This window comes from Erinaceus europaeus, chromosome 18, assembly GCF_950295315.1.
Source record: "Erinaceus europaeus chromosome 18, mEriEur2.1, whole genome shotgun sequence".
Lineage (NCBI taxonomy): Eukaryota > Metazoa > Chordata > Mammalia > Eulipotyphla > Erinaceidae > Erinaceus > Erinaceus europaeus.
In genome coordinates this window covers 70,915,425-70,937,441 of record NC_080179.1, presented here as the reverse complement: position 1 = coordinate 70,937,441, position 22,017 = coordinate 70,915,425, and the positions used below count along the sequence as shown (strand labels likewise).

General features: G+C 43.2%; 1 protein-coding gene across 7 annotated transcripts in view; it reads left to right on the top strand.

Annotated features, from left to right (window-relative positions):
- The window catches only part of CACNB4 (calcium voltage-gated channel auxiliary subunit beta 4), a 250,075-nt gene extending 228,922 nt beyond the window's left edge, over positions 1-21,153 (top strand). For all 7 annotated transcript variants that reach the window (XM_060178142.1, XM_060178146.1, XM_007527341.3 and 4 more), the window contains 2 exons: positions 14,762-14,947; positions 20,407-21,153. In XM_060178142.1, the coding sequence (XP_060034125.1) occupies positions 14,762-14,947; positions 20,407-20,667 (447 nt within the window). In that variant the 3' untranslated portion in view covers positions 20,668-21,153. The remainder of the gene's footprint in view (positions 1-14,761; positions 14,948-20,406) is intronic.
- The last annotated feature ends 864 nt before the right edge of the window (positions 21,154-22,017 follow it).

Sequence of the window (22,017 nt, the reverse complement as noted above, 5' to 3'; positions counted from 1 at the left end):
CAGGGGTCTGTGATGAGGTGTTTGTTCTTTACCTCAGCTGACTGCCAACTCTGTTTCCAAGAGACTGGAACAGAGAAGTTCAGTGTAGGCGTAGGGGACCAGATTGGGTGACGAGACGTCAAGCGTTGGACAGGGTGGGCGAAGATATCCGCGTATATTGGCAGGTCCGGTCGAGCGTAGACGTGGGAAATGAACTTAGATGATGCCGCATCCCGACGAATATCTGGCGGGGCGATGTTGCTAAGAACTGGCAGCCATGGAACCGGGGTGGAACGGATGGTTCCAGAAATGATCCTCATGGAGGAATATAATTTGGAATCGACCGAGTGGACATGGGGGCTACGGAACCATCCTGGGGCACAGTATTCTGCAGTGGAATAGCATAATGCCAGAGATGATGATCGTAGTGTGGAAGCACTCGCGCCCCATGAGGAGCTGGCCAGTCTTGCAATGATGTGATTCCTCGCGCCCACCTTTGCTGCAGTTTTTATGAGATGTTCGTGAAATGACAGAGTGCGATCGAGAGTAACGCCAAGATAGACTGGCTGGGCTTCATGCCGGATTCTCGTATCGCCAAGCTGCACATCAAGCTCACGGGAGGACGAGGCATGGTGTAGATGGAAAACAGATGATACCGTTTTTGCAGTGCTAGGGATTAGTCGCCATTTTTTACAGTAATCAGATATCAGAGACATGTCTTTCGTGAGTGTTTCCTCGAGGATGTCGAACTTGGATGCCTGAGTTGCACAGCAGATGTCATCGGCGTAGATGAACTTCCTTGAGGAAGTTTCTGGGAGGTCATTGATGTAAATATTAAATAGCGTAGGAGCCAGAACAGAGCCCTGGGGGAGGCCACTTGAGACAAGTCTCCATCTGCTAGACTTGTCACCCAGATGCACCCGGAATCTTCTGTTTTGGAGAAGAAACGATATAGTGTTGGCCACCCATGGAGGCAGGCATCTTGAGATCTTGACTAGGAGACCACGGTGCCAGACCGTGTCATAGGTTGCTGTGAGATCAACAAAGACAGCACCCGTCTTTAAATTCTTCTGGAATCCATTTTCAATGTAAGTTGAGAGGGCCAGGGCTTGTTCGCAGGTAGATCTTCCTGGGCGGAAACCAGCTTGGGCAGGTGATAGGAATTTCTCTGTAAGATGAGAAATACGTGACAGAAGCAGCCTCTCAAGGAGTTTGTAACACACGGAGAGGAGAGAAATTGGTCTATAGCTGGCGGCCAGTGTTGGGTCTTTCTTTGGTTTCAAAACTGCTATTTCTCTCTGTCCTATCCAACAATGAACAACATCAACAACAACAATAATAATAACCACAACAAGGCTACAACAACAAGAGCAACAAAAGGGGGGAAAAATGGCCTCCAGGAGCAGTGGATTCATGGTGCAGGTACTGAGACCCAGCAATAACCCTGGAGGCAAAAAAAAAAAAAAAGGAAAAACAGTTTATACTGCTTAACTTTGGTTTACAGTGGTTCTGGTGATTGAACCTGGGACCTCTGGTGCCTCTGACATGGAAGTCTTTCTGCATAACCATTATGCTATTTCCCCAGCCCATTATACATAGTAGATTTTCATTTGGCTTCTATCAGGCATTGGTACCTATTTCTTCTTGAGAAATTGAAATTTTTTTCTGTGTTTTTCTTTTCTTTTTTCTTTTTTCTTTTTTTTTTACCACCAGGGTTATCACTTGGGCTCAATACCTGAACTATAACTACCCTTTCTAGTGGCTATATATATATATATATAGCTATATATATATAAGTAGATAGAGAGAAATATATATGTGTGTGTGTATATATATATATATATATATAGAGAGAGAGAGAGAGAGAGGCAGAAGAGAAGGAGATAGAAATGGAGGGAGGGAGAGAAGAGAGAGAGGGGCAGAGGGAGATAGAAATGGAGGGAGGGAAAGAGGGGGGGAAAACATCTAGAGCACTGCTCCATTATTCTCGAAGCTTCCCCCTCCCCTGCAAATGGGGACCAGGGACTTGAACCCAGGCCTTTGTGCATGGTAGCATGTGCAGTATACCAGATACCCCGTCACATGACTTCTAAAAGTAGTACTTTTTAAGAAGGCCAAAGTTCAGATTTCCCCAGTGCTATGGTAATGAGATCTACCTAATAAATGATGGGAAAAGCAGATAGGCAGACAATTGCATCTATAAATGAAATGTAAGCCTTTGATCCTACTTGGTTACAAGCTGGCTTGTGTTACTAAAAGCTGACCCCATGGCTGTTTGAGCCGTGTGTGTGTGTGTGTGTGTGTGTGTGTGTGTGTGTGTGTGTAATGATGTTGACTGCTGTCTCTACAAGAAGGGAGGACATCTCATTTGCAGTCTTGCTCACCTCTAGCAGATCTCTCCCACCACACTTTACATTTCATTGCTGAATGGACTGGGATCTATTCTGTGAAGCACAAGGACACTGAAGTGTAGGCCAGTCCTGCTGTCTTTGATCGCACTGCTATTCATTTTCTAGGTCATTTTCTGCCTTTCTTTCCCTGTAATTGTGTCTCCATTATTTAGAGTGGTGTGGATTTTTCCCATGTATTGGGAATCCCATCCCCACTGCTGAGCCATTTATTACAGAGGATGTTCATAATTTAAGTCATTGGTTTCAGATGTCCTCTTTGTGAAACAAGGTCACAGGGAATTTAGTTTCTCTCAGTCCAAAGAAACTCAGTCCAAAGACTCTCATTACAGGAATTTCAGCCTCCCAGTTTGACTGTCAAGAGTTAGGGATACCTTGCTCCCACCAATGCTATGATTCAAATGTTGACTCTGTGATAAAGACACAATAGTACATTTCTCTTGACAATTCACTGTGAAGTGTTGCTAAGTCTTTGAACTTTGCACCCCATATGGATGAATGGGATGGAGGGGTGGGGCAAGGGAAGTGGGTTTAGATGAATAATGAGAATCACAGGAGCTGGGTGGTATGCACCCACGTGAGCACACACATTACTATGTGCAAGGACCCAGGTTTAAGCCCCCAGTTCCCACCTGCAGGTGCTGTAAACAGTGCTGCATGTGTCTCTTTATCTCTCTTCCTCTCTACCCTCCCCTTCCCCTTCAATTTCTCTCTGTCCTGCCACATAAAAGAAAAACAATAATAAAAATAAATTTAAAAAAAAAGACAGGTTATTATGAGAGAGGAACTGGATGGAATCAAAGTTTTTGCATTCTTCATTTTCATGTTTTCCATACCCAATTATTGATACAAATTCTGATTGTCTTTCTCAGTGAATTAAATACCCAGGGCTTGGGTGTGGGGTAGATAACATAATGGTTATGCAAAGAGACTCTCATGCCTGAGGTTCTAAAGTCCCAAGTTCAATCCCCCACACCACCATCAGCCAGAGTTGAGCAGTGCTCTGGTAAAAATAAATAAAGGCATAAATACATACAAACTCGGGGCTTTAAAAGTTGGAATGATATAAAGGACGCAATTTCATATAATCACGACACATTTTACTACTCAGATATCTTATCTTACTGAATTCTGTTTGCTAGTCATTCCTAAAAAAGTGATGGGAGTTTCTGGGTTTCTATCTTCCAGTACCAGATAAATTAGAAGTATGTTGTTGGTCATCATTTCTCCTTCAGCTAATTCTGCTTCTGTTTCTATCCGTATTGGCCATCACGCCAGGTTCCCTTGCATTGCTTGATGCTGTGGTCTGTTTACATAATCACTGTTTTGCCTGAGAACCACCCTGCCTCCAGGGCATCAGTTTAACCCCCCTGGTTAGATGGAAGCTTGTTACCTCCTCGCTCTTTTTTTTTTTTCCAACCCCTTTCCTAGTCATTTCCTTTTACCACTTGCCACTTCCCCTTCGGAAAGTATAAAAGCCATTTTTCTCTGATCAATAAACATTGCGTTCCCGCTCAGCCATGAGTTCCTGGTCATCTCTCTCCCGCCCACGAAGCTAGCCCGGCAGTATGTGACTACTGTTACCTCTTTTTTTTTTTCACTTAGAATTAAGAAAGATGGCTTCCCTAGACTGAAGACCCCACCAATGTGTCCTGGAGCTCTGCTTCCCCAGAGACACACCCTACTAGGGAAAGAGAGAGGCAGACTGGGAGTATGGACCGACCAGTCAACGCCCATATTCAGTGGGGAAGCAATTACAGAAGCCAGACCTTCTACCTTCTGCAACCCACAATGACCCTGGGTCCATACTCCCAGAGGGATAGAGAATGGGAAAGCTATCAGGGGAGGGGGTGGGAAATGGAGATTGGGTGGTGGGAATTGTGTGGAATTGTACCCCTCCTACGCTATGGTTTTGTTCTTCTTCTAGCGTTTGCCCTTCTTCCGTAGCCAGTCAACAGCGTCAGGTTGAGCCTGATGTCTGCTTGTTGCTGGCTTTGAAAGTGACTGGGATCCATGTGGATTCAGTCAGCTAGGAAGGATCATCAGTTTCCCCAATAAATGGGTACTCACGGGATGCACCACGAGAAGGTTGATCCAATGCATCCCATGGTTTTGTTAATTAATCCTTTCTTAAATAAAAAATTAAAAAATTAAAAAAAAGAATTAAGAAAGATACCCCACATGAGGATTTTTTTTTAATCTTTCTCTCTGTCTCTTTCTCTGTGTGTGTGTGTGTGTGTGTGTGTGAGAGAGAGAGAGAGAGAGAGAGAGAGAGAGAAAAGCACCCTGGCACATGCGATGCTGGGGATGAAACTGATCAGGCTTCTATGTCCAGTGCCATAGTCACTGCACCACCTCCAGGGCTGCTCCACCTGATGATTTTCTCATTTGCCTTATTTGTTTTTATTCAGTACTGGTGAATAGACCAGGGCCTGGCCTTACACACATTTGTGATACCAGTGATCTTCCTCCACAGCCTAATTTCACTCCATTTTTTAAAGAGAGAGAGAGGGGGAGATAGAGAGAAGGAGGTAGAACGATGCCCGGAGCTGTTCAAGCACCATCCAGTGTCCTTCCACATGGTTCCTAGGATCAAACCCAGAGCCCCACACATGGCCTGACACCTTTTAACTTCTGAACTATCTCCCCTCTCCCTCTCACACCTCTTGAGGTTTAATCTAAGCACAAGTAAATATAAAGTCATGCATAGATCCTGAAAATATTTACATATGTTTAATTTCCTGGTTAGCTCACAGTACTGCCCTATTCTTATAAAGGTAAAATTAAACTATAAGTGACCTGAGGCCAGGTGGCACACTTAGTTGAGTGTATACATTGCCATATGCAAGGACTCTGGTTCAAGTCCTGGGGGTGGTGGAAGAGTTGGGGGTTAGGGAGAGGGAGGGTTCACTAGTGGTGAAAGGCTGTCTCTAACCCATTTTTTCTGTTTCTCTCTGACTCTATCCAATAAGTAAATAAAATATTTTTATATTTATTTATTTATTTATTTCCTTTTGTTGCCCTTATTATTTTATTGTTGTAGTTATTATTGTTGTTAGTGATGTCGTTGTTGTTGGATAGCACAGAGAAATGGAGAGAGGAGGGGAAGACAGAGAGGGGGAGAGAAAGACAGACACCTGCAGACCTGCTTCACTGCCTGTGAAGTGACCCCCCCCCCCGCAGGTGGGGAGCCGGGGGCTCGAACCGGGATCCTTACATGGGTCGTTGCACTTCACGCCACGTGTACTTAAACAGCTGTGCTACTGCCCAACTCCCAAATAAAATATTTTTTAAAAGATCCAAATTACTTGAAAGGTGGTGTTATGGCCGGAGCATGTGCAGCCCTAAATTCAACCCCTGATATCTCATGGTCCAGAATGGTGCTGTGATTCGCCTCTTTCTTGCCTTAATAAGTAAACATGCCTTTTAAAGGTCAGGCTGCAAAATGAATTGCCAAGTTTTTTTTTTTAATAATTGAAATACTCACTCCTCCTGATTTTTATTGAGGACGTGCTTTATTTTATTTTTTTATATTTATTTATTTTCCCTTTTGTTGCCCTTGTTTTATTGTTTTTGTAGTTACCATTGTTGTTATTGATGTCGTCCTTGTTAGATAGGACAAAGAGAAATGTTGAGAGGAGGGGAAGACAGAGGGGGAGAGAAAGATAGACACCTGCAGACCTGCTTCACCACCTGTGAAGGGATTGCTTTGCAGGTGGGGAGCTGGGGGCTGGAACCAGGATCCTTACTTCCTGTCTTTGCGCTTTGAGCCACCTGCTCTTTTTTTTTTAATAATTTTTTTTTTGCTTTTTTTTTTTTTTATTTAAGGAAGGATTAATTGGGGGTTCCCGGAAGATGGCGGACTGAGAAGCCGCTAGCAGCGTGAGCTCTGATCACATCTTCTGGAAACGGTTCCAGATGCCACCAGGATGCTGGCCAGGCTTCCCTGGATTGAAGACCCCACCAATGTGTCCTGGAGCTCCGCTTCCCCAGAGACCCACCCTACTAGGGAAAGAGAGAGGCAGACTGGGAGTATGGACCGACCAGTCAACGCCCATGTTCAGCGGGGAAGCAATTACAGAAGCCAGACCTTCTACCTTCTGCAACCCTCAATGACCCTGGGTCCATGCTCCCAGAGGACTAGAGAATGGGAAAGCTATCATGGGAGGGGGTGGGTTATGGAGACTGGGTGGTGGGAACTGTGTGGAGTTGTACCCCTCCTACCTTATGTTTTTGTTCATTAATCCTTTCTTAAATAAAAAATTTAAAAAATAAAATAAAATAAAAACAACTTTTGTTAAAAAAAAAAAGAAAGGATTAATGAACAAAACCATAGGGTAGGAGGGGTACAACTCCAGACAATTCCCACTACCCAATCTCCATATCCCACCCCCTCCCCTGATAGTTTTCCCATTCTCCATCCCTCTGGGAGCATGGACCCAGGGTCATTGTGGGTTGCAGAAGGTAGAAGGTCTGGCTTCTGTAATTGCTTCCCCGCTGAACATGGGTGTTGACTGGTCAATCCATACTCCCAGTCTGCCTCTCTCTCTTTCCCTAGTAGGGTGGGTCTCTGGGGAAGCGGAGCTCCAGGACACATTGGTGGGGTCTTCAATCCAGGGAAGCCTGGCCAACATCCTGATGGCATCTGGAACCTGGTGACTGAAAAGAGAGTTAACATACGAAGCCTGGAGTTAACATATGAAGTCCTGGAACCCTTGGATAGGGCCCACTTTCCCGTATGCCTCTCCCAATCCATATCAAATAATATTGCATCCGCCAATCACAACCTAACCAACGCAACGATTGCCACCTCAACATGCTTCACTTCAGACTGTGTCCAGAGACTTCACGTGTGGAATGACAACCCTTCAGCTTCATTACTCGGGTGAGACCTTTCCTTTCATAGTACACTCTAATTTCATCTCAGGTGGTTCACTTTCTTTTTTTTTAAATTTTTAATATTTTATTTTTATTTATTTATTCCCTTTTGTTGCCCTTGTTGTTTTATTGTTGTAGTTATTATTGTTGTTGTCATCGTTGTTGGATAGGACAGAGAGAAATGGAGAGAGGAGGGGAAGACAGAGAGGGGGAGAGAAAGATAGACACCTGCAGACCTGCTTCACCACCTGTGAAGCGACTCCCCTGCAGGTGGGGAGCCGGGGTTCGAACCAGGATCCTTATGCCGGTCCTTGTGCTTTGCGCCACCTGCGCTTAACCCGCTGTGCTACAGCCCGACTTCCAGGTGGTTCACTTTCTAACAAAGTCCCAAAACCTAGATATACACCAGTTTCTGTGAGAGAGAGCATATGTTCACACGTATCTGTAAACTACCGCAAAATATATACCTGAAAGCAGAAGTACACTAGAGTTTGCAGTGAGTACCCCCCTAACACTTCCTCTCCACTGTTCCAAGCTTTGGGTCCATGAATGCTCAACAATTTGTTTGGCTTCGTATGAGCCACCTGCTCTTAACCCGCTGCGCTACTGCCTGACTCCCGAATTGCCAAGTTTTATGACTATTTTATTTTAAACGTTCAATAGGAACTTCCTAGATGAAACCTTCGACATTACACATTAGTTTCAGTAAGCATCTCCTTGAATGTGTTAGAATGTGTTTCACAGACATGAGAGAAGACTTGCCGCCCTCCTCCCTGTCCCCCCCTTCCCATATGAATGTAAAAGTAGTGCCTGGGAGTAGGTAGTGGCGCACCTGGTTCAGTGCACATTACCATGCACAAGGACCCTGGTTCAATCCCCCAGTCTCCACTCCCACCTGGTGGGAAGCTTCACAAGCAGGGCTGCAGTGATCTCTCCCATCTTTCTCCCTCTCTATCTCCTTCTTCCCTCTCAATTTCTGTCTGACTCTGTTCAAAAAATAAACACGACCAAAAATGGCGTGACTGATTCTTGCTCCATTCCTTAACACAGCAACTGAAAAGCACTCTTTTTTAAATTCTTTTTTTATATATTTATTTATTTTCCCTTTTGTTGCCGGTTTTTTTGTTGTTGTTGTTGTAGTTATTGTTGTTGTTGTTATTGATGTCATCATTGTTGGCTAGGACAGAGAGAAATGGAGAGAGATGGGGGAAGACAGAGAGGGGAAGAGAAAGACAGACACCTGCAGACCTGCTTCACTGATTGTGAAGCAACCCCCCAGCAGGTGGGGAGCCGGGGGCTCGAACCGCTATCCTGATGCCAGTCCTAGCACTTCATGCCACGTGCGCTTAACCTGCTGCACTATTGCCCGACTCCCTGAAAAGCACTCTTACCTTCTGTATAATCCAGGGCAATTGCCCATTACACTTCTCCCCAGACTTTCCTGATTTTAATACCACTATTGCCCAGGTGCCCAGGAATTCTCAGTCCTGGGTGTGCTATGTCCAAATTGAATTCCTGTGTGCTGACTTCTATGGCTGGGTGGACAGGTTTCACTTTAGGACCCAAGTCAACTTTATGTTATTGTATGGGGTTGTTGGAAAAGTCACAACATAGTTTTCCATGTTTTTTTCTTTCTATGCAAAAATGGGTCATGACTGACAACCCAACAGTATAATTTACTAGGGGGAATTAACAGCAATATCAGCAGACCATCCAGCTATCAGTAGAGGGCTCTGGTTATCAGTCACTGTGTCCGAAGTCAGGAAACTGGCTGGTAAAAGGAGACAGGTGCTGCCTGAGGTTTTCCCAGAGGTTCTGTTCAAGAGGAGGGAGAGGCCGCTTCTTGGAAACTCAGTTAAGAAGACCTCTAGGATAGAGAGATTTCAGAAGGCTTCACTGACTTGGCCTCACTGGCCACCAGAGATGTGTTATCAGGACCATATGTGGCTGGGCTTCATGGCTAAATCCCTCATTCTCACACATGCCTACCTACATGCGATTGTATTTGTGAGTTACTGCTTACATTTGGGGGGGGTTGCTCTGAGTGACCCCCACCTTTTTCATCATTGAGGGTTATTACAGTTGTCATACATATGATGCCAGGCAGAGCAGAATGATTGGCTGTGCCAATTCAGATCCCTTCCCTAGAGAAGTTTCTGATGAACCATCAAGCAGATCGTTCATAGACTCATCATTTTTAAAAAGGTTTTGTAGAGGGGGTTGGGCGATGGCGCACCAGGTTAAGCGCATGTAGTGCAAAGTGAAGCCTGAGGAAACCGGTTCAAGCCCCCGGCTCCCCACCTGCGCGCGGTGAAGCAGGTCTGCAGGTGGCTTTCTTTCTCTTCCCCTCTCTATCTTCCCCTCCTTTCTCAATTTTTCTCTGTCCCATCCAACAACAATAACAGCAACAACAACAATGGGGGAAAAATGGCCTCCGGAAGCAGGCACCGAGCCCCAGTGATAACCCTGGAGACAATAAACAAACAAACAAACAAAGAAACAAATAGATGTACTCAATCTGGGTCAGACAGTGGTTCATCTGATAGCATGCACACATTAGCATGCACAAGAACCAGCTTTTAAGTCCTGGCCCCACCTGCAGAGGGAAACCCAATGCATAGTAGACTAGTGCTGCAGACAGATCTCTTTCTTCTCTCTCTCTCCATCTCCATCTCACTCTGCCTCTCACCAGCCATCAAAAAGCAAGATAACAGGTTGGGGCGGGGAAGGCTGTAATGAACAGTGGAGTCATGCAGTCGACCCAGAGATAGTCCTAGTGGCAAATAGGTAAATATTCTATTTTCCATTTTATTCATTTCCATTTTATTCACTTTTCATTTTTCTGCCCCTGACTCCTTCTGTGTCATTTTAACTTTCTGAATCACTGGGTAAGCTCAATGCTTATGTTTCATGCTTACTATTTACAGTGTGTCAATGTTTCAGTTTCCTGAAAGTTCCCTCTTGGGCCTGATTTTTTTTTTAATTTTTATGGTTCATTTTGACACCTTTGTACATAACTTACTTCTTTCAGCAGTCATGCTATGTGTTATTTCTGCCAACCTCAGCTGAAGAGAATATCCTGTCACACAGTGCCAGAAGCTTCCCTTTGGTAATGCTTTGCAAACAGCTCAGTGTTGCCCTCTATATTGAAAGGGTAGCTGCTACCTCTGCCCATCCCAACACCCACACCCTGGTCTGATCTGATAGCTCTGTGAATACCCATCTCCCACATGGAGACCCCACATACCATATACTTTCACACTTCTGAAAAGCTGGCATAATTTGTTGGTCTGCTTTTCCTTGAATTTCATGTATAATTTAAAAGATTCCTAAGCATTGAGGAAAATTGTCACCAGGCATGAAGACTGCAAAGTATCTTCATCAGTAAAAGTAAGTTGCATATGTTAGTGCTTATTCAGGGGTTGGGCTCTGCTTTGCTCTGTGCTTTTGAAAGCCTCAAAGCCATTTCCAATCATTTTCCAGCATCTAGCTGCCTTTTAGCAGTGCAAAAGCGTCATTTCTCAGAAACGATTGAGGCTTGAGCCAACCTCCCTGTGCTGATATATAAATCTCTAGCCATCGGCAAAGAGGAGTACTTAATCAAAATTACTTGTAATCAAATATCTGCTTAGTTGTGTCTATAGCAGTACCAGTGTGTGGAACAGCCAAGCAGATGCAAATCTCATTCCAGTGTTCTACAGTAGGACTGTTTGCCTGATCTTTCTCTTTCTGGGTTTTGTGATTCTGACTGTGATGGTTTTCTGAACTGGGGGCCCTCTGTCAGATGTTGCTGGAAGAGTGTTTAGCTTGGGACCTTACAAAAGCAAAAGCATGGTTTTTTGAGACTGTGCATTGAGGACCTACAATAGAGAGTGAAATTTATATAATTGAATTAAACAGTTAACATAGGACTTCGGAGACAGAACAACAGTTATACAAAAAGACTTTCTTTTTTAAAGTTTATTTATTTATTTATTTATCCCCTTTTTGTTGCCCTTGTTGTTTTTTATTGTTGTAGTTATTGCTGCTGTTGTTATTGGATAGGACAGAGAGAAATGGAGAGAGGAGGGGAAGACAGAGAGGGGGAGAGAAAGACAGACACCTGCAGACTGCTTCACCACTTGTGAAGCGACTCTCCTGTAGGTGGGGAGCCGGGGGCTCAAACCTGGATCCTTAAGCTGGTCTTTGCACTTTGCGCCAAGTGCGCTTAATCCGCTGTGCTGCCCAACTCCCACAAAAGGACTTTCATACTTGAAGCACCAAAGCTCTAGGTTCAGTTCCCAGCACCACCATAAGCCAGAGCTGAGCCGTGTTCTGGTAAAAATAATTAATTAATTAGTTAATTAAGTTTTTTTTTTTTTTTAAAAAGACAGTTAAAGGGGCCAGGTGGTGGTGCATCTGATTAAGCATTCACATCACCATGTCCGGAACATGGGTTCAAACCCTTGGTCCCTACCTGCAGAGGGGAAATAGTGTCCCAGGTGTCTTTCTTTTCCCTCTCTCTCTACCTATATACGGTCTACTTACCTGCAGAACTTTAGATGGTAGCTTTGTATATGAACTGTCTATTCAGTCTGAATTAAAGACCCATATTACGGAGTTTGGTGATTGTATCTTCCAACAGTTTATTTCTTGAGCACAGGGATGATGCCCATATTCTTTGCCTACAACATCCAATACAAATGGTACTGCGTAAATGTTTTATGAATGAGTGAGTGTGCAAAAGCCATCTGAAATCTGCTTGTGAACAGGGGAAAGGTTTCTAAAGGTGTTAAACTGATGGAGTCTTCTCAAACATGTCAGTTTAGACCAGAGTCACATTGTTTGTCTCCTAGTTGCTAAACATACTTTACTGCTCCAAGGACTTTCAAACTGCTTTGCAAATCAGGCCAAAATATTCACTACAGATGGATATGATAAGCATTCAAATAGTAGATGGTTAGGAGGAGAAATTTTCCCCCTAAATAGAAACAGAGAAGAGAGAGAGAGAGAGACACCACAACACCAAAGCTTCCTTTAATGCATTGGGGAACCTGGCTTGAACCTGGGTCACATACATGATGAAACAGCACACTACTATTACTCAGGCGAGCTATTTCACTGGCCTGGGAGTGGAATCTTTTCCATGGTGACTACAGTTTCAGATAGTCCTCTCACTGATGAAGTTGGGTCAGCTGACTCACTACCACCTCAGAGGCAGACAGCTATGGCCACCTTCTAATCCAGCCACAATGTTTAGGTGGATGGCAGTGGCGCTGTGTGCAGTTGATTACTGGGAAGTTCTTTGGTAAAATAAACACATTGAAGTAGATGAATATCTAGGTTTGGGGACTTTATTGGAGAGTGGACCACTTGGAATGGAATTAGAGAATACTATGAAAGGAAAGGTGTCACCAGATTGATGAAGATGAAGGGTTGTCATTCCACACCTGAAGTCTCTGGACAACGACCCTGGGTCCATACTCCCAGAGGGATAGAGAATGGAAAAGCTGTCAGGGGAGGGGATGGGATATGGAGATCGGGTGGTTGGAATTGTGTGGAGTTGTACCCCTCCTATCCTACGGTTTTGTTAATGTCTCCTTTCTTAAATAAATTTTTAAAAAAGTAGATGGATAGGGGGTCAAGCAGTAGCGCAGCAGGTTAAGCATACGTGATGCAAAGACCAGCAGAAGGATCCAGGTTCGAGCCCCCAGCTCCCCACCTGCAGAAGAGTCACTTCACAGGCGGTGAAGCAGGTCTGCAGGTATCTATCTTTCTCTCCCCCTCTCTGTCTTTCCCTCCCCTCTCCACTTCTCTCTGTCCTATCCAACAACGAAGGACATCAACAACAACAATAATAACCACAACAAGGCTACAACAACAAGGGCAACCAAAAGGGGAAAAATGGTCTCCAGGAGCAGTGGATTCATGGTGTGAGGCAGAAAAAAGAAGTAGATGGATAGAGTGAAATGTGTGAGAGAGGTGAGAGAGGCGGGGAGGGGGGTGTCTGGAGCTAGCTATTGACTGATGGTTGTTTTCACTAACCAAAGGAATGGCATTCTCTTTATAAAGTGCTTTGGTTTTCTAGCTGTAATTGTAGGGAATCTGTCCTGGGTAGATACTGTCTCTGCATAACACAGGGGGCCAACAAAGGGGGCTACTCTGCACCTTTCAGATGAAAGGGAATTCCCAGATGGTAGCCCAAATTAGCTCAACAGTATCTTCCCAATAGAAACACGGCCTGCCAGAGGCTTTAGATGCTATGACCTATCCCCTCACCCCATCCCCCCCACTAAACATTTCTGACCTTTGTTCTTTTTGATTTTTTAAAATCATTTCACACAATAATCTTCAGGTATCAGAAAGCACTATCATGCCTTTTTCTACTTTTGGTCTTAAATCTCCTGTCCGCATTGTGTTAGGATAGGCTGGATGACATTTTCACAAACATTTTGAAAGCTAACTATGCAAATGTTAACCGCTTTCAGTTATTTGAGGAGATAAAATGTTCATTTGTGTGATATGGTTTTTTTTTGTGTGTTTGTTTGTTTTATCACTGGGGCTTTTACTCCTCCAGTTTCTTTTTCATGTAGAAAGGCAGAGACAGGGATAGAGAGAAAGAAAGACACTATAGCACCAAAGTTTCCTTCAGTGTGGTGGGGGCCAGGCTCAAATCTGGGTCGTTCACATGGCAAAACAAACACACTATCCACATGAGCTATCATGCTGGCCCAACCAGCAACTTTTTTCTATTCCAAAGTGAGTGTAATTCAAGTCTACAGAAATAAATAGATGACGAGGTGAATGTATTTGTGTTAATTCTGTGTTACACTTAAAATACTTTCTACTTACCTTGTCTTTTTCTTCTAAGAAATCCTGAATGAGCACGCCATGCTTTATGTCAGGGTCCACATTTGCACATGGTTACTGTGTGTCTCATCACTTGGCTTTAGCTTTAGAAACTGCCAGTACAGCTCTCCAAATTTGATAATAATAGCTGTAGGATATTAGAAATGCTATCACCTGGGGGTCGGGCGATAGCGCAGCAGGTGAAGCGCATGTGGCGCAAAGCGCAAGGACCAGCATCGGGCCTCCTGCTCCCCACCTGCAGGGGAGTCGCTTCACAGGCGGTGAAGCAGATCTGCAGATCTTTCTCTCCTCCTCTCTGTCTTCCCCTCCTCCCTCCATTTCTCTCTGTCCTATCCAACAACGAACAACATCAACAACAACAATAATAACCACAACAAGGCTACAACAACAAGGGCAACAAAAGGGGGAAAAATGACCTTCAGAGCAGTGGATTTATGGTGCAGGCACTGAGCCCCAGCTGTAACCCTGGAGGCAAAAAAAAAAAAAAAAGGAAAGAAAAGAAAGAAAGAAATGCTATCACCTGCTAAGTGGAATGGTAGATTTTGTTGCCTAAAACCTTTTTTATTAATAATGTAGACTTTCAAAGCTCAGGGCACTGAGTTGAGGGGTCAGGAAAAAAAAATGTGTCTTTTCCTTGTCGTCTACAGGAAATGTTTGATGTTATACTGGATGAAAATCAACTTGAGGATGCATGTGAACACCTGGGAGAGTACCTTGAGGCGTACTGGCGCGCCACCCACACAACCAGTAGCACCCCCATGACCCCACTGCTGGGAAGAAATCTGGGCTCCACAGCTCTCTCACCATACCCCACAGCGATGTCCGGCTTACAGGTATGGTCGCTTTCCTCTCGTGCTTTCTTAATCTTTGATTGGAATGGAGACTGGAGTCATCCTTCATCTGAAAAGGGAAGCGTGTATGGATATACAGAGTCGAAGATGCTCTGTGTGCACCGATATGCATAGCAACACTATTTGTAATAGCTGGAATTGGAAAACAGCCCAAATGTCTAGCAACAGATGAGTAGTTGAAGAAGGTATGATAGACAAACACAATGGATCAAAGGACAACTATGGGATGGTCTCACTCTTATGTGGGATATTAAGAATTGAAACTTATGGGGAGTCCGGCGGTAGCGCAGCGGGTTAAGTGCACATGGCACAAAGCACAAGGACTGGTAAGGATCCTGGTTCGAGCCCCCGTCTCCCCACCTGCAGGGGAATCCTTCACAGGCGGTGAAGCAGGTCTGCAGGTGTCTGTCTTTCTCTCCCCTTCTCTGTCTTCCCCTCCTCTCTCCATTTCTCTCTGTCCTATCCAACAATGATGACATCAATAACAACAATAACTACAACAACAAAACAACAAGGGCAACAAAAGAAAAAATAAATAATAGTAAATTTTTTTAATTGACACATATGAACTTGAAAAGAAAAATTGCATATATATATATATATATATATATATATATATATATCCCATAACTATGATCTTAGAAAAACTATGATGGTTACCGCTGGGGGTGGGGGACATGGAACTTTGACGGTGGGAATGGTATGCAAATATACCCCTATGATCTATAATCTTGTAATCACTATTAAATCACTAATAATTTTTTTAATTTAAAAAATAATAAACATAATAGATTCTTACTCAGCTGCCAGAAATGGTGACATTTCTCTTGCTACATCTGGGATGAAACCCAAAGGAGGGGCTGGGTGGTGGCACACCTGGTTAAGTGCACATGTTACTGTAAGTAAGGACCTGGGTTCAAGCCCCCCTGGCCCCCACCTGCAGGGGGAAAGCTTTGCAAGCAGTGAAGCAGGGCTGCAGGTGTCTCTCTGTCTCTCTCTCTCTCTCTCTATCACCCCCTTCTCTCTCGATTTCTGGCTCTCTCTATCCAATAAATAAATAAAGATAATAAATGTTTTTAAAAAAAAGAAAGAAAAAAAAAGAAACTCAAAGGAATCTCGCTGAGATAAACTTGATGGAGAAAGACAAATATTGGATGACCTCACGCATCGATGAGACAAAAAAACAAATAAAAGGAAAACACAGGGCAAAAACTTAAACTGCCTGTGGTCTATTGCGGCAGGACCATGGACTCTCAAGAGGCAGGAAGGGGTTAAGAGGATCTCGAGGATCTCGAGGATCCAGTGTACAAAGATGGACACACTGCGTTACTGGCTGTGTGCACAGATGCCCAACTCAGGGAGATAAGAAACTGAACTTACCCAGTAACTGTCTGTAAACCACTTCCCCCCTCAAAATATTTGATGGACTTTTGTTTGTTTAAGAAAGAGGTAAAGAGAAAGGAGCTGGGGGAGAGGAACAGCATTCCTTCATTTGCAATCTTTCATTTGGTTTTATCCTGTCTTAGTTTTACACAGTGTCTGGAATTCAGCCCAGACCTCACACAGGCAAGGCATGCACTCTCTCGTTGACTCACCTCCCTAACCCCAGACGGGCCTTCTGACTGTCTTTTGTTACGTGTGCCTCATAGGCTGCTGAACCTGTCTCCAAGCTTAACCACACAGACCCTGCACTTAAGTAGAACCATTTTGTTTGACAGTAGTGACGGAATCCTGAATTTTGTTAGTGGTGTGTGGATGCCTAGTGGCCGTGACACATGCCCTTCGGGGGAACCCAGGGGTGAGTGCCAGTGCAGAAGGTTCTCTGGTTTATTGTCATGATGGGACAATAGCATGGTTTATTGTCATGCTAGGGACTTGGTGTGGGGAACCTATCTCAGTGCGATGTACAGAGAATGTTGCCTTTCTTCATCAACTATTTGCCATCTATTTATTAAGCAACTGCTGGAATGTGCCCAAACCCCCAGCTGCCCGAGGACCAGGTAGTCCAATGAGTCCATCTTCATCATGACTAGTTTTGTTTTAATGAGTGATACTGGTAGTCAGAATTATACATCACGTAGCATGAACTCTTGTGCTAAGTGGCACTCTACGAAATGCTATTATGACTGTATTACTCTGTTATAAAATTGTATCTCTGTAAGAAAGAGAAAGAAGAAAAAATCAAAACCAAAGTCAGAAACGCCACCATATCAACAAATAGTTGTTGAGGCTAGAAATGAACAAGGGAGCTGTACTTTTGCAATAAGCAGTGTGTATATTTGTACTCAGAATAGCTCGCCTTGTTTCACTGCCTGGGTGCTGCTGATACACTGACTGTGGTATTTCCACAGACTGATTTGGGTTTGCTCTGCATTGTACCTTGTAGGATGAGAAATGGACTCATGAAACAATCTGCTTTTCTAGGCCACACGTTAATGAAGTGTGGCAACTTTGTTTACATAACGCAACCCTTTTGATGAGTCATCTCTGACCTATCCTCCTATGTTGGTTCTCCCCGTTCCTGCGGTTCCTTTTATCTTGTGGCTTATTTTTCCAATGACCAAGATCATTTTTGATTGACTCCTGCCCCAGGTTAAAGGCACAGGCTTTGACAATTAAATGAGCTTCTTTGTGTGTACAGGCTTGTTAGTGTGTCTGGGTCCTTGGTCTTAGATGTTTGTTTTTGTTTTTGTTTTTTGTTACCCGGGTTATTACTGGGCCTTAGTGCCTGCGTGATTCTACCATTGCAGGTGGACTTTTTTTTTTCCCCCTTTTTTCTTTCCTAATTAGATCGATATAGAAAGAAGAGATAACATTGCACTGTTCTATTACTAGTAAAGCTTTTCCCCTGCTGGTGGGGATGGGGGCCTTGAACCCAGGTCCTTGCACATGGTAATGTGTTTGTCTATTGGGTGTGCTGCCAACCAGCCTCTGATTTTTTTTTTAATAGTTTTTTAAGTGAGGTGACCTAGCTAAGCAAGTAGACACAGAACTACATACTCCCCCATGATTTAAAGAAAATATTGGAGAGTTAGGCAGTAGCACAGCAGGTTAAACGCAGGTGGCGCAAAGCACAAGGACCTGCGTGAGGATCCCAGTTCGAGACCCTGACGCCCCATCTGCAGGGGGGGTTACTTCACAATGACCCACTTCACAATGGGTGAAGCAGGTCTGCAGGTGTCTGTCTTTCTCTCTTTCTCTCCCCCTCTCTGTCTTCCCTTCCCCTCTCCATTTCTCTCTGTCCTATCCAACAACAACATCAATAACAACAACAATAATAACTACAACAATAAAACAAGCGCAACAAAAGGGAATAAATAAATATTTTAAAAAAAGAAAATGGGGAGTCGGGTGGTAGCACAGCAGGTTAAGTGCATGTGGCGCAAAGCGCAAGGACCTGCATAAGGATCCCGGTTTGAGCCCCCACTCCCCAACTTCAGGGGAGTCACTTCACAGGTGGTGAAGCAGGTCTACAGGTGTCTATCTTTCCCTCCCCCTTCTGCCTTCCCCTCCTCTCTCCATTTCTCTGTCTTATCCAACAACAACAACATCAACAACAACAACAATAATAATACAACAATAAAAAAACAAGGGCAACAAAAAGGAAAATAAATAAATATTTAAAAATTAAGAAAAAGAAAATGTTGAGTAGCATTTTCAGAATTATCCCAACTGTGTCTGAAGAAATTAATCTCAATTAATTTTAATGGTAACATTAGAAGAATTTCATTTGTACTTGAATTTCTTCTTTCTTTCTCTCTTCTCTCTTTCTTTCTTTCTTTCTTTCTTTCTTTCTTTCTTTCTTTCTTTCTTTCTTTCTTTCTACAGAGCACTGCTCAGCTCTCAGCTCTGGCTAATGGTGGTGCAGAGGATTGAGCCTGGGACCTCAAAGCCTCAGATTTGAGAGTCTGTTTGCATAACCATTATGATATCTCCCCACCCCACCCCTGCCTTACTTGAAATCTTTTTTTGCCAGGTATAACAGTTTAGAAAGCAAGATTTAGAAATGTATCAAAAATTACACTCTTTGGAAAGATATTGCTGAAAGCCTTTGATTTATGTAGGATGCAGAAACAAATAGATCACACGTGGATAGTATAAGTCATGAGTTTTTAATTATTATTTTTTATATTTATTTATTTTCCCTTTTCTTGCCCTTGGTTTTTTTATGGTTGTTGTAGTAGGACAGAGAGAAATGGGGAAGACAAAGAGGGGGAGATAAAGATAGATATCTGCAAGCCTGCTTCACCGCCAGTGAAGTGACTCCCCTGCAGGTGGGGAGCCAAGGCTCGAACAGGGCTCCTTATACTGGTCCTTGCGCTTTGCGCCACGTACGCTTAACCCACTGCGCTACCGCCCGACTTCCAATTATTATTATCTTAATACCAGAGCACTGCTTAGCTCTGACTTATGGTGGTAGGGGGGGATTGAACTTGGGGTTTTGGAGCCACAGGCATGAGAGTCTCCTTGCATAACCGTAATGCTCTCTACCCCTACTCTAAAATGTTTTTTCAAAGTATAAGGAACATTCAGATAAAGGTGAAGTACATGACTGGGGGAAAAAAGGCTGTATCAGTTCAAGAGAGAAATAAAGCAAAAGAAACTATTCTGAACCTCAGCTGATTTCCCGATAGTAAAGTAATCCTCATTTCCAAATAGTAATATAATCTTTGTTTTTGTAATAGAAATGAAATTATTAGACCTTTCTAAATATACTCAGTTCCACCCAGCAGTTTGCTTTCAGTTCTAGATTTTAATGAGCAGAACATGATCGCACAGTGTTGTAGAGCCAGATGTTGTAGAGCGCGGGCCGTGGAGATGAGAGAGAGAGGGTCTGGAGCGAAGAGGAAACACAAATCTTTATTCGCGCTGGCACCTCAGAGTTGGGTGTTAGAGAAGCAGGTTGGGCCACGTGGAGGTAGAGAAAATGGCCGCCTCACACAGTAACCTTTCCTGCTCTGAACACCAGAGTGGAGCGCCGGCAAGAGAGCGAGGTGCGCAAAACGAAGGGTTTTTATAGGAGCAGCTTTCGCGAGAATGGCAAGGGGGAGGAGTAACCAGAGCACTCCAGATATCGCGGGGATATAGACAATGTCCTGAGGGCACAACATGGCTGAACAGGCACTCCGAGAATGTCCCAACTCTCCAGGGAACTATCAGTAGCCTGAGGGGACAACATGGCAGATGTGACTGCATTGGCACAATTTCCCAGCAGCACAGCATTATGTAATTAAATTCATAAACCACCAACCTATTTGGCATCTTTGCAAGTTGCACCTCAAATAAGTAAGACCCGACCTTTTCAGTAGATCATTTATGCATCGAAAGGCTTTAAGAAGTCGTTTAATATCTGATACTCCAGATCATACTGCTGGACAGAAATTACATGTGTGCAATGAAGTCGGTGATCTTTAATCAGGAAACTGTCTGATGTTTTTCAGAGTCAGCGTACGCGACACAGCAACCACTCCACAGAGAACTCTCCCATTGAGAGACGAAGTCTGATGACCTCTGATGAGAATTATCACAATGAAAGGGCTCGGAAGAGTAGAAACCGCTTGTCTTCCAGTTCACAGCACAGCCGAGATCACTACCCTCTGGTGGAAGAAGATTACCCTGATTCTTACCAGGACTCTTACAAACCCCATAGGAACCGAGGATCGCCAGGGGGGTATAGCCACGACTCGCGACATCGGCTTTGAGTCTGCAGAAACAACAGCAACAACAACAAAAATCCATCTGTTGACTATTGCCATGGCTCTGCTAGGATCAACCAGTCATCTTAAGCTGGCAAGTACAGCACAGTACTGACTGTGTCTGTGGGCTGCTGTCACTCAATGCTAAGTAAGGGGCAAAAAAAAAAAAAAGAAAGAAAGAAAGAAAGAAAGAAAGAAAGAAAGAAAGAAAGAGATGTACATTATGCCCTTCAGTCTAGATGGGTAGTAGATGTCCAATTGCATAGATCTTTTTAAGTGCAGCATTTACATAATGAGACCTTTTGTTTTCTTCATTAGGTTTAGAGACACCAATTTGTAATTTAGGGTACTTATCAAGGCACATCTAAAATAATTTCCCATGCTGGAAATTCCAAATGACCAGTTCCAGTTGGAACCAATTTATAAACCAATTCCTGTTGGAATTTGGGTGAATTGACTAGAGAGTCTACTCGAGCATGTTGCAATCAATTTTTTTTAAAAAATCTGAAAAAAATTAGTTAATAAGATCAAAATACCAATAGGAAAAACCCAAATGTATTTATTTTCTGGAAGCTAAATTTACACTTGAGGTTGGAATGTATAAACATTTTCATATATGTTCATGTTGCCAGAATGACTTTTCAAATATACCAAATGTATCACTAGTGCCAAAAAAATCCAAATTAATGCAAAAAATCAAAAATCAGTCTCCTGAGATTTTAATATTTGTGTTTTTTTCCTTGCATAGCTGCTGTATTCAAAGTGTTTTGCTTTTGTGTTTGTTTAATCACTACTATTAGCTTGTTTGAAGTTGTCTAAAATTTTTTTGACTTTATTTAGCCATGAGAGAGAAAAGTAAAGAGAAATCAAATCATAACTAGTTATAAGAAATGGAAAATGGAGTACTGTTTCCCCTTAAATCAATCAGAGCACAACTATACAGATCTAAGAATCTAACATCAGACTTCAAGGCTGGGTGTCAAAGGTCCTCTTGACTACAGAGCTAAACATTTCCAGATGGGAATTAATTTAGCCCACATACCACAAACACAGGTTCAGTGTCTCTGCCAGCACAGTTGAATATATTTTCACTTTTTCACACATCTCTGTCTGAATGTTCTAGTCATTCATTAAAAACTTTTATCATAATGCTAAGGATTTTTCTTCCACACAGACACATTCACTTTTAATATTCAAAGCTGTGTTTATACAAATAATTAAATTAAAAGTTTGTTTATACAAATAATTAAATTAAAAGTTTGAAGATGAATGATGAACTTAAAAGCATGCAAAAGAGGTAAACTCACAGATTCAAAATGTATTTTATTCTCTAAAATGACAGAAAATGTATTGCAG